The following is a 13,498-nucleotide window of genomic DNA, read 5'->3' as shown; positions in this document are numbered from 1 at the left end:
TGAAGGCTTGAAGCTGAGTGGCATGCTGTGGAACAGTTTGGCAAATTCTGGAGTAGATTATTTATAAGGCTCACTTCAGCTCTGGAATTATGAGTTTGTGGGATGAAAGACAGCCTTTTAATGTGTTTAACTAACATGCTGCTTGTCTTCACATTGATGCATTAGAAGCTCATTCTTAATGGAACCAGTCTAATTTGGGAGGTAGTTGAAATTTTGAAGCCTAAGAACCAGGCTTTTTGGAAAGTACCTAGTTTCACATCCACAAACTTCCAAAACCACAAGAAGTTTTGCACGATTTAGAAGAGCCAGAAAAGGGGCGCCTGGGTAGCACAGTCTGTTAAGCGTCTGCCCTCGGCTCAGGGCGTGATCCCAGCGTTCTGGGATCAAGCCCCGCATCAGGCTCCTCTGCTGGGAACCTGCTTCTTCCTCTCCCACTCCCCCTGCTTGTGTTCCCTCTCTCGCTGGCTGTCTCTCTGTCAAATAAATAAATAAAATCTTTAAAAAAAAATTAATTAAGAAAATAAATAAAGAGCCAGAGAAGAAAATGAGTGGTGGGCAGTCAGGTGAACTGGAAAATCTTTAGTGAGAAGATCATTGGCACAAATTAATAAACTGCTAAGTATCATGACATTTTTTTTGTCATTGGAATTTATTTTTATATTTTTTCATACACAGAAACGGCACATTCTGTATTGGGCTCAGATGCAAATGATGTAGTTATTACTGTTCCATTTGATTTTGGAGAAAAGCAAAAAAATGCTCTTGGGTAAGTTAATCTTATTTGCTTAAAGGAAATAAAGATTTCATAATGTAGTGTAGTAAAAGGTAAAATTGTATTTGAAAATACCTTAGGAAATAAAATTGTATTTGTAAACAGATGCATATATTTACATATGTAATTAGTATGGTAAAAAGTCTAGTAATGATCACTAATATTTCCTGTCTTTTATGAAATGCCAAGAGAACACAAAATTGGTTGTACCTTATTAGCTGTTTTGATTGGAAATTTTTTAATTACCAGGTTAAGTTGATGCTTGTAAATTGCTTTGCCGTGGTTTCATACAATCGAAGTTTATATGGAAATTACATAAAAATACAGTTTTTTGCAATGAAAATATTTGCAATAATTTCTTCACCTTAGATCTTCACATCTAAACAAAAAGTTGGGTTTAGTTTGTATGGGTCATTATGCAAATATAATTGGCAAGCATGCATACCTTTGCCTTGAGGATAGAGTTTCATATGGGACTTTGCAAGCATCTGAGTTGCTTCTGGGACAAATAATTGCATTATTTACTTGAACTTGTGGGATGTTAAAACTGTGACCCTAAGTTAAAGAAACCAGAAAGTTCCTTGGCACCTGGGTGGCTCAGTCGTTAAGCATCTGCCTTTGGCTCAGGGCGTGATCCCGGCGTTCTGGGATCGAGCCCCGCATCAGGCTCCTCTACTAGGAGCCTGCTTCTTCCTCTCCCACTCCCCCTGCTATGTTCCCTCTCTTGCTGTCTCTCTCTCTGTCAAATAAATAAAATCTTTAAAAAAAAAAAACCAGAAAGTTCCAAAATGTATTATAAATTTGTTTTAATCTCTTAAGTTTATAAGCATGGGCATTTTTGAGAGCTTTCCTTTTCCTTACTTAGTATATCACATGTTATTTTTTTTGTCAAGAAAATACTTGAACATGTTGTGATATTAAATTCATTGAAAGCAAATTGTCCGCAGGGAAGCAGCCAGAGCTGCTGGGTTTAATGTTTTGCGGTTAATCCATGAACCATCCGCAGCTCTTCTGGCTTATGGAATTGGACAAGACTGCCCCACTGGAAAAAGGTAAAAACCATATTTGCAGCTTTAAGCTTTTCAGTGCAGAAAACATTTTAGATTACCACACTTAAATCAGTAGGGATTGTTACATAAAGTCTTTATGAATAAAAAGATGCTGAAACTCACCTAGAGATCTTCAAATAGATGAGAAAGACATCCTAGGAGAGCAGAGAAAGGACATAATGAAAGAGAAGATTGAGCTTTCCTGCCCTTCTCTTATCCTTCATGTATCTTTCTTCATTGGAGGAAGATTTGAAATTTACAAGCCTGACCAAAATGTAGCTCAGGCTAGGGTACTGTTAATTTTTCTATCAATTCCAATTATTAAACATGTTTAGAGACCGTACTTTTATTTACATTTTTCGTGGCAGGAGATGGGGGAAAATCCAGTATAGGATTTAAGGCATCTTTTGATGATGAAATAGTAAGACATCTAATTTAGTTGTTGAAACTTGTCTTAATAGAACCGACACGGGCACCTTTAGGGAGACTAATACAGAAGTGTTCATTTTCCATAGTTGTTTTACCTTATTCATATCTCACACTTAAAAAAACTAGTATGTATAAATCAGTAGGGAATCAGTTTTAGGTGAACTAGATAAGTATAGAATATCAGAAATTAGCTTCTAGTTTTGCATTTGTTTGATTTTTATAGAATGTGTTATTTTGGTAGTTACCTGATTAATATTAGCACATAAAATTTCTATATTCTCTTAATGATTTGCTATAATCACAAATCTCTACTTACTTGGAAAGGTTAGTGTCCTGCACGTTATGTTAATTATATTAGAATTTAAAAAGAAAAGAAAAGTTAGTGCCTTAAACTCTGGTTACTCAGAAAAATCCAATTTTACCAGTACAACTAAGTAAAAACAAACTTTGACTTCAAATCAGAAGGTCCGGGTTCTAGGCTTAATTCAGCACGAAGTGATGACCGTGGATAACTAAGTTGACTTGTGTGAGATTTTGAGTTTCCTTATTATGATTAGGGGTTAAACTAAGTTACTTCTAATGTCCAACCTGCCTTTAAAGCAGTGTGATTCCCTCATAACTTATTCATGTTATTTTTCTTTTAAGCAATATTTTGGTGTTTAAACTTGGAGGAACATCCTTATCTGTCAGCGTCATGGAAGTGAACAGTGGAATATATCGTGTTCTTTCAACAAACACTGATGACAACATTGGAGGTACACATTTCACAGAAACCTTAGCACAGTATCTAGCTTCAGAGTTTCAGAGGTGAGTATTAATGGACTTGATGATGTTTTGATTGAAGTTTCTCTCCAGGGTTTTGTGTTTTGTTTTTTTTCTATTTTAAATTGCCCTGCTGCAAGGGAGGACATGTTTTTTGTTTTTATTTTCCAGTGCCTTGGATATTTTCATGTCTAGAGTTACGATGTCCTCTCCAAGCATTTACAGGGAAGCAGAGGCCAAGTTGCACAGTGCAGTGTGCTCAGATTTTTCACTTAGTGTGAGGGCCCACCAGACGTTGAACTGTATGAACTTGGATCTCAAGTTTGAATTCTTAATTCCTCAGGTGCCACTGTTATGTCTAGATAAAGGAGGGTACAGGCACTGAGGGCTCACCATCTTCTAAACAAATTTTAAAAATTTAGATCTGATAAAGATTACATTACATTATAGTCACATCCTAGTGAATTAGTGTCTTTGGAGTATTTATTTAATTACTAATCTGCTAGCACAAGGAGTGATTTAAGTTTTGTCCCTAGGTGTAATTATTCCATTCAAAATCATGAGCCAAATAGATAAAGGTTATATTTTGGACATTGCCGCTCTTAAAAAAAATTTATTTTTGGCTGAAACAGTATTTTCCTCAGTTTGACTAAACCGACTAGGTAAAAAAGTCTTGAAAAAGAGGTAAGTTCTCACTTGTTTCATAAAGACCTATACAGCTTTTTGTTATGAAGGTTTTTAAACTCAAGGATAAGACATTGTTAATTTGACTACCAACAGTTATTAGACATGTTTAGAAACAGAGCCAAGCAATTTTAACAATGAACTTGTCTTGGAGATAGAGAAATGGTAATTTTACATATTTGTCATTTACATATGCATCAAATATCTTTAAAGAAGCCCTTTTAGGGGTGCCTGGGTGGCTCAGTTGGTTAAGCGTCTGCTTTCAGCTCAGGTCATGATCCCAGATCCCAGGTTCCTGGGATGGAGCCCCGAGTCAGACTACCTGCTTAGTGGGAAGACTGCTTCTCACTCTCCTGCTCCCCTTGTTTGTGCACGTGTGCTCTCTCTCTCTCTGTCGAATAAATAAATAAAATCTTAAAAAAAAAAAAAAGCTCTTTTAGTTTTGTTTTTTAGTGCTGGACAGATCATTTTTTACCATTAAACCATGATTATATTGCATTTATAAAGGGAGAGAGAGATAGGAGACTTGACCTGGCCACATAAATCTCCTTCACCCTCTGTTTGTCACATCTGCAAAAAGATGGCAGCTACTCTACTTTCTTCAAAGGACAGTCTATTATTATGGCCACAGAATTTAGCAATTCCAAGTATCAAAAATATTCGTTATTTATTTTCCTTGATGAGACCCTTCTTTTAATTGCAAAGAATTTCTTCAGAAATTTTGGAGGGTTTGAACCTAGTTACTAAAATCTGATATTAATATTTATGAGCTTGTCATTATCCATATTTGAGTTTTTATAAATTCTAATTTATAGAATCTAATGAGAATTTATATATAAATGGCCTAGGAATTTTTAAGCTCCAAAGACTATATTTTTGATTTAGATCCTTCAGACATGACGTGAGAGGGAACGCCCGAGCCATGATGAAGTTGATGAACAGTGCTGACATTGCAAAGCATTCTTTATCAACCTTAGGAAGTGCCAATTGTTTCCTTGACTCATTATATGAAGGTCAAGATTTTGACTGCAACGTGTCCAGGTAAAAATGAAATTCAAAAAAAAATTTTTAATTCCAAATATATTTATATTTTTAGGTGTAATTTTCTCGCTTAGGGTTTTTTGTTTGTTCTTTTGAGATTTATTAGCCATCTGTAAAAGGAGAGCTTTCCTGCCTTTATTCTGAGGTCCAGTTCTTGTTAAGTAACTGCTCCCAAAGTACTGGCATCGATTGTGATTGCTTGCCCTAATAGTGACAGCTACAAAGAGCCGTGTGTGAAAAAGGCATCCTAGATCTTTCAAAGAAAGGCTTGTTGTTGCTAAAGTTTATGTGGGGTTTGCTCGTGTTTCAGTGGTACTTACTCTAAATAGTTAACATGGCAGGCTGTAATCTAAGTAGTAATATATATTAACTCAGCAAATCCTCATAACAACAAAATGAGGTAAGTAGTAGTATTGTTTTCCTTATTTTACACATGAGGAAGCTGAAACAGAGAAGTTTCATCCTTGCCCAGGGTTACACAGTAAGTATGTGTAATATTAGTGATGGACAGGTATTCAAACCCCGTAAGTTTGACTCCTGAGTTCACACTCTCTATCACATTCTACCAAAGATCGATGTCTGTCTGTTGCCTCACTCACCCATTGTCAACATTTTAAATTTTGATAGTGTTGATTTAGTAAACACAGGTTTAATGTGCATAAAATTGTTTTAAATTCCTTTATCTTTTACATAATCCAAAATGTTGGTTACAGATGATTACACCTATACCCAGAGAATCCAAAGGGAGGACATTGCCCTATCATTTTGCCTTGCATATTATTAATGTAATAATAGCTACCAATGGTTCACTATTTAAACTTCCCAACAACCTAACAGGTGACTTAGAAACATAGTAAAAATTTCCAGAATTACAGTATTATTTTTAGGATTCTACTGACTACATTTCGTTAAATTCACTATTTGGTCCTTGTAGTTTAGCTTCCTTATTTCCCTGGGCTTTCCTAAAGACTCTAGCTCTGCATGCCCGATACAATAGCCACTAGCCACCTGTGGCTATTTAAATTGTAATTAATTAGAAATAAATAACATAAAAATTAAATTTCTCAATCGCAGTAGCCACAGTTAAAGTGCTCAATAGTCTCAGAAGCCTGGTGGCTCACAGAAAGTTCTATTAGTACTGCACTAGCTCTAGTAAGAGAGATTTCAAACTATAACCCAAAAGATTAAAAGCTGTTAAATTGAAATCTCTTTGTGGGCAGAGTGTTGCGTATTTTTGTTTCTAGAATTCCTAACTTAGTGCTGAGTTTGTCCAAGTACTCAATATATGCTTGCATATTAGTGCTTAGTTATTAGGAATGAAATAGAATATGTAATTTTTCATTAAGGAAATTTTGCCTTTATCACAAAGATTTCAACTATCAGGTATATATAGATAGCACAAATAAATTTAAAAATCAGTCATTTGCATTTAAGTTTAGTATGAAATTAGGGAGTACATTTTTCATAAACCTAGATCTTTCTTAAAATTATATGCTAGTATTCAGGCTCTTCAGAGCAAGAGAACTAAACTTATGTACAGCATAGTCTCACATTATAAAGAAAAATAGGTTTTTAAACTTTTAACATCAAAAATAGCAAAAGCTTCCAAATGATGGTTTGATTTGAATCTGTGACTTTGTTGAGAATGCCATACACTGTATTTATTTTTAGGTTTTTTGAAAGCCTCCAAGTAAGCCATGGGTAAGAGTCTTCTGAATTTGACATTGAATGTCTTCATACATTTGCAGAGGAATAACTTAGATGTCCCTTCCCCCCACCCCATGGTATTATAATGTTGCGTATTAAGTATCTTGTTCTGATCATAAACCTATTTTTAAGAGAACCATCACATTAGGTTTTGGCATTACTCTTCACAAGAAAAATTGTCTTAATTGTACTAAGCCTTTTCTCTCTGTCTTTTCCTCTGTGTGTATGTGTGTGTGTGTGTGTGTGTGTGTACAGAGCAAGATTTGAACTTCTCTGTTCTCCGCTTTTTAATAAATGTATAGAAGCAATCAGAGAACTCTTAGAACAAAGTGGATTTACAGCAGATGATATCAATAAGGTAATACTTCTGTATTTTTCTTATTTATTTTAGGAGTAGTATCAGACTTGGAATTTAGGAAATAGCCCCTTGGTACTGAAATAATATTTTCATTAAATATTTTCTGAGCTTGTGTTAATGAATAAGGAAAATTGAATTTTTTATTACTGGCACCAGTGATACATATTTATCAGTTTCCTAGCAAAAAATAGTTCTTTCCAGTATATTTTTTAAGATGTAAGCAAAAGCTACAACATGGACGGCACTGGAGGAGATAATGCTTAGTGAAATAAGTCAAGCAGAGAAAGACAACTATCATATGATTTCTCTCATCTATGGAACATAAGAACTAGAATGATCAGTAGGGGAAGAAAGGGATAAAGAAAGGGGGGGTAATCAGAAGGGGGAATGAAACATGAGAGACTATGGACTATGAGAAACAAACTGAGGGCTACAGAGGGGAGGGGGGTGAGGGAATGGGATAGACCGGTGATGGGTAGTAAGGAGGGCACATATTGCATGGTGCACTGGGTGTTATACACAACTAATGAATCATCGAGCCTTACATCGAAAACCGGGGATGTACTGTATGGTGTCTAACATAATATAATAAAAAATCATTATTAATAAAAAAAAAAAAAAAGATGTAAGCAAAAGCTGATGGATATTTGCATGTTTACTATGTGCAAAGTACTGTTTCTAAGTATTTTACATGGATTAACTCATTGAATACTCACCAACAACTCTATGAGGCAGGTGCTTTTATTTATCTGCATTTTATGAGTGAATACACCAAGGTACAGAGAAATGAATAATTTCCTGGCAATCATGTGGTTAGTGGTAGAGCTAACCCAAGGTCCCGAGTCAGCTCTTTAACCAGTACACCGTTCTGCTTCTCTCCGCTCACGTAACAAGGTATTTTGAGACTTTCAAAGATATTCAAATTGTTAATGTTTTCTTTTTTCCCCTAAGATTATTTGTATTCCTTTAAAATGTATATTTTCTATTATTAAAATAATAAGCATTCATGAAAGAAAATTCAGGAAATACCAAAAGGCAACCACTGTTGTGTTTTGTAACATTTCTAACTATTCCAATCTGTATGTAGAATTTTGAATTTTATTTCTTTATATAATATAACCAGTTTCTTTCCCCATATTACTGTATAATATTCATAAACACAATTTTAAATAGATTCTCAATATCCTAGGAAAGGAAAGGCACCAATACATTATTTCATCCTATCGTGGACACTAGGTTGGGCTCCCTCTCTGCTAAACAGTGATGTCCATCTTTGGACATCAACTTTTACCATATTTGGGATGGATTCCCATTGTAAAATTTACTGGGTTGAAGAATGTAAATAGCATTAGACTATTTTTACCTTCAAATACTTTCTAAAAGAGTTGAACTTACTAATACTCAAATCCCCTTGCCAACTCTGAGTCTTATCATTTAAAGTAATAAATTGTCCATTTGATTTTTGAGAAACAATAGGTCTTTGTATTTTATTGATACTTAGAGGATTATCTCTTAAATGTTTATTCAGTTTTTTATTTCCTTCTGTGTAACTACTTGTTTGATATGCTTTGCCTATTTATGTAAATCTTAGTATTTTTTTTAATTTTTTTGTACAAATGTTTTACATAATCAGTATATTAACTATAATTTACTGCAATCTTCTTCTAAGGCCTGTAGTTTACTGTTTAATTTTGGTCTTCTGAGGGAAGGAGGGGACTTGACATACAGAAATTTCATTTATTTATTTAAATCTGTTGTCTGTCACTCTGATTTCTTCAACTGCTTCTAAGTTTATAAATTCCATCTCTGTTCAGATGTATGACAGACATTTAATACTGTTTTCTTTTAAATTGTCTATAGTTTGAAAGATTATCTCTTTTAACTATTTTGGTGTACACCGTAGAAAGGAAATTGGGGTATTTTTGTTTTTTGGGTGGTTTTCTTTGCCGTTTAATTCAAGAAGGTTTTTTTTGGTGGGGGGGGGGACGCTTACAATATGCCAGGCATTGTGCTAGGTGCTTGAGGGCTGGGGGTGGGTCATGGAGGATAAGACATGTAGTATAACAGTAGCAAGGCCATGGTGGAGTGAGTGGGTTTGGAGACAGACCCACCTGAACTGGAAGGCTCATGGTGCTAATAGTTCCAGAGTAGACTTTATTCCAAATCACTTAATTTCCTGAACCTTCTCTGTCTCTTCTTATTAGGAGGGTGAAAATACTTACCTTTTAAGTGAGTATTATAACTTATTCTACAGGGTTGTTACAAGGATTAAGTGAAATACCATGTGTAGCATATTGTAAGTGATCAATTAACGTAAGTTCTCTTCCCTCATTAACTGGTCATAGAGCCTTGACATTTAGATATCACAAATGGTACATTTCTCAATTGCTTGAATTCAGGTCGAATATATTCTTAGGATTAAGAATGTTGTTAAAGATTCACTCCCCAGGTATTTCTAAAGTATAGACTTTTGAGAACTTAAAAATAGAGTTGTCTTTGTAGTTTGTTGACCTTCTTACAGTAACAAGCAAGCCCCAAATCTCAGTGGTTTTCTATAGTAAAACAATTTTTTCTCACTTTTCATGCGGGCAGCTGAAGGTGGCTGTAGGTCTTCCCCGTGCTTCCCACTGCAGGACCCAGGCTAAAGGAGCAGCTCCCTGGGACATGCATTTCTCATGGCAGAGGGGAAAGAAGGAGAGAGCTTGCAAGAACATGCATGGCTTTAAAAAGCGTCTGCTTCAATATGGTGTGCTTCAGTGTATTCACATGCGGTTGGCCAAAGCTAGACACAGGGCCAGGCTGACAGTGGGGCGAGGAAATCCACTCCACCTGCAGAGAGGCAGAGTCGTCGCAGTGGCAATGGGTGGGGATGTGTAACCCTCTCACAGGGAAGGAGGAGGAAATGATTGAACTTTTACTTGCCTTAAGACGTTTAATCCACACAACGGCACCATGAGGTAGGCACCATGATCTCCATTTTCAGGTGAGGAAACTAAGAGGTTTCCAAAGAGGTGAAGTGCATAAGTGGTGGAGCTGGGACTGGAGCGTGGGCAGTCTGCCTCCAGAACCCAAGCTCTTTCTTCACCCATGGCTATGCCCACTGCCTTTCTCACCTTAGTGTCTGGAAGTCTCTTCTTAGCAGTATTTTTTTTTTTTTTCTCGGAAGGAATCCTCTGATCTCTTGCTCGAGAAGGACATGTCTGGTTTCTGGCCTTCTGAGAGTAGGAGCCTCAAGGTTCCTATTTCTTAATATGTGCACTTTCCCTTATTCCACCTGCTTTCAGCACCATGCCCACTCCTGCCCTGTGCGGTAGCTTTGTACCCACATCCCGTAACTGGTCCAAACCTCCCATCCCTGAGTATGGGAGAAGGTGCTGGTGGCCTCCTGTCTGGGTGAGGGGGAGGGCTTTGGGGAATCCAGTCACTCTGCATCTATCCTCTCTACCAGTCATCCTGCTTTCACGTCTCTGCTTCAGCCTCCCTTCCTGTGCTGCTTGGTGCTTCCAAGGCCTGGGCCACACTGGGATTCTGTGTACGTCAGACCACCTTGCTTTCTCCTTGGTTATCTCAAACTTCATCTGCTTTAAGACAGTTACCTCTCTTTTCCAGCTTCCAGAATTTGTTGAAATCTCAAACTGAAGATCTTGTTCCCCCATGGTATTTGATTGTATTGACATACCGTAATTTATAAAACCAATTCTTTATTTTAGTTGCATAGGTTATTTTGATTTTATAAAAAGCAGTCTTTGTGGCTTTGTGAACATCCTTAATTTCCTTAGAATAAAATTTAGGAGTAAATCCCAAATTTTAAAACTTTTAATAAACACAGCATGGATGTCTCTGGCTGCAGGGGCAGGAGTACAGTGTGGTTGGACATGTGAGTCTGGATTTTAGGAGAGAGTTCTGAGCTGGAGATCTGCATTCATCAGTGCCTGTGTGCCGCTTAGAGCCATGACTGGACGAAATAGAGCCACAAAAGAGAAGAGACCTCGGGACAGGGTCCAGAGCCTCTGGACATTTACAAGCTGAAAGGGGATGTGGCACAGGGGATTTAGGACTAGCCAGTGAGGAGACATGAGAACCAGCAGACAAAGTAAAATTGTCCACGTCAGGGAGGGAAAGATATCTGCCCTGTGCTGCTGGAGGCCCAGCAGGTGTGGCCAGAAGACTGACTGCTGGGTTTGGCAATGTGCAAGTGCCTAGTCATAGTGGTGTTAGTGGAGTTATAGAGAGAAACACACTACTGGAGTAAGTTTAATGTAGAATAGAAGGTAGGATTGTGGGGGTGCCTGGGTGGCTCAGTCGTTAAGCGTCTGCCTTTGGCTCAGGGCGTGATCCCGGCGTTATGGGATCGAGCCCCACATCAGGCTCCTCCACTGGGAGCCTGCTTCTTCCTCTCCCGCTCCCCCTGCTTGTGTTCCCTCTCTCACTGGCTGTCTCTATCTCTGTCAAATAAATAAATAAAAAATCTTTAAAAAAAAAAAAGGTAGGATTGTGGACACAACAAGTACAGAGAACTCTCTTGAGAAGTTTTGCTATAAGGGCAGCAGGAAAATGGGGGGTGGTAGTTGGGGTGGGCCAAGAGTTCTGGGAGAGGGTTATACCTCTGAGTGGTGATATTTTCTCTCTCAAATGTGTATCCCTCACTTTTTTATATATATTTGGTTGCCTTGGTCAGAACTTCCTTCTTTTGTTCTCTTTTTTAGAGGAATGTTTTATTAGTCGTTTAACAAAAATGTAATTGCTGGTAATTGGGTGAAATAGTTGGGGCACCTGGGTGGCTCAGTTGGCTAAGTGTCTGCCTTCGGCTCAGGTCATGATCTCACAGCCCTGGGATCAAGTCCCACCTGGGGCTCCCTGCTTAGTGGGGAGCCTGCTTCTCCCTCTGCCTGCTCCCCCTGCTTGTGCTCGCTCGCTCTCTCTGGCAAATAAATACATAAAATCTTAAAAAAAAAAAAAAAAAGAAGTAGATTCTCTATCTCATATTGACATTCTCTTTTCCTCACATTTCCTGTGTTAATATGAAATAGGTGGTGAGTCTTTACAGATGTATTTTCTGGACACCTGCAAGGCAGGCTTATGGTTTCCTTTATATTTGTCTTAAAGTTGTGTGATAAATTATTGATTATTTCCTAATGTGGAATAGTATTCCTGAGATAGACCTCATTTGGTTATGAAGAATTATTCTTTTAATACATTAATTTTCTGTGATTATTTTTTTTTCACCTTATTTACGTGGGTTAGCAGGAAGGAGTCGGTGTATTTCAGGCTTCTCTACCTTAACCATATTGTCTGAACAAAGTAACCCCTTTTGATATCAAATGCTTTAAAGGAGGATGGTTCTGCTTTTTGGTTTCAGTGGTCTAAGAAGTGCCTTAGTGGGGCACCTGGGTGGCTCAGTCAGTTGAACGTCTGCCTTTAGCTCAAGTCATGACCTCAGGGTCCTGGGATCAAGCCCCATGTCGGGCTCCCTGCTGAGTGGGTAGTCTGCTTCTCGCTCTTCCTCTCCCACTGCCCCTCTCCCCCTGCTCGTGTTCTCTCTCTCTGTGTCTCTCTGCCTCAAATAAATAAGTAAAATCCTTTAAAAAAAAAAAAAAAAGTGCTACTGGCCTCCCAACTCATTCTCTCAGCCCTGCGTGATGAGTTGTCCGTGGCATCTCCTGAACCATTGCTTATCAGTCAGGCCCCAGGGCTTCTGTTTAGGGATAGTGAGAGGCATATGGGTGAATCTCTAGCATTGTTCAAATAAGAAGCATATTATAAGCTGGAGGCACAGCTTGGTCCTTTTCTTATCTTTACTGCTCCTACCTCCCTTCTTTTTCAGTCCAGGAGCATGACCTGCTCCTTCCTTGAAGGTCTGCCTTATCCGAGGTTGTAACTTTACAAGCAGAGGCTACTTCTCTCTCTCTCTTTAAAAAAAAAAAAAACAACTCCTGAGACATGCTCAAAGAAATAAGAGCATTATTCCTTTTTGACTCAAATGTTTGAACTTAGAATGATAAAATACCACAATATATCTGATTCATTTACTCAGAAAAATACCTTCTAAACCAAAACTTCCAGTACTTTAACTTTATTCCAAGGTAATGTAATCATACACAGTGTTCCTCGGAAAGAGGTTAATATTACCTTCCTTTTCTTCATAGCCTGAGGCACCGTGTGGGAGAGGTTACACGCTCTAGCAGTTACTTGTAGGGGCCAGGCGCAAACGTGAGTAAAGTTGTCAGGTATAGGAAAACACAGCTGTCAGAAAATATCAGTCTGAACTCAGTATAAAAATACAAATATCTGATAATGGAGGTTACATTTTAAATTCCAGCTTGAAACAAATAGCAAATTTACAAATAGAAATATTTAATAATTAATGTTTCTTTCACAACTAATTTCTCCAGATTTGGAACCTTGAAACCCCTTTTCTTCTGTTCCATAATGTCAGTGTCAGATTTTACATTTTGAGTTATGTTTGGTATAGAATTCAGCCTGGGTGGCTCAGTTGGTTAACCGTCTGCCTTCATCTCAGGTCATGATCCCAGGGTCCTGGGATCAAGCCCCGAGTTGGGCTTCCCACTCAGCAAGAAGTCTGCTTCTCCCTCTGCCTCTCCCCTGCTCATGTTCCCTCTCACTCTCTCAAATAAATAAATAAAAACTTAAAAAAAATTTTTTAACCCTTTAACTAGGAGTAATGTTTCATTTTTT

General features: G+C 37.7%; 1 protein-coding gene across 3 annotated transcripts in view; it reads left to right on the top strand.

The window, feature by feature from the left end:
• The window catches only part of HSPA14 (heat shock protein family A (Hsp70) member 14), a 37,422-nt gene that overhangs the window by 10,708 nt on the left and 13,216 nt on the right, over positions 1-13,498 (top strand). For all 3 annotated transcript variants that reach the window (XM_026479041.4, XM_057304665.1, XM_057304666.1), the window contains 5 exons: positions 676-766; positions 1,720-1,824; positions 2,896-3,057; positions 4,582-4,737; positions 6,700-6,802. In XM_026479041.4, the coding sequence (XP_026334826.1) occupies positions 676-766; positions 1,720-1,824; positions 2,896-3,057; positions 4,582-4,737; positions 6,700-6,802 (617 nt within the window). The remainder of the gene's footprint in view (positions 1-675; positions 767-1,719; positions 1,825-2,895; positions 3,058-4,581; positions 4,738-6,699; positions 6,803-13,498) is intronic.

The sequence above is a fragment of the Ursus arctos genome, unplaced genomic scaffold (assembly GCF_023065955.2).
Source record: "Ursus arctos isolate Adak ecotype North America unplaced genomic scaffold, UrsArc2.0 scaffold_30, whole genome shotgun sequence".
Classification (NCBI taxonomy): Eukaryota; Metazoa; Chordata; class Mammalia; order Carnivora; family Ursidae; genus Ursus; species Ursus arctos.
This window is presented reverse-complemented; position numbering and strand designations above follow the sequence as displayed.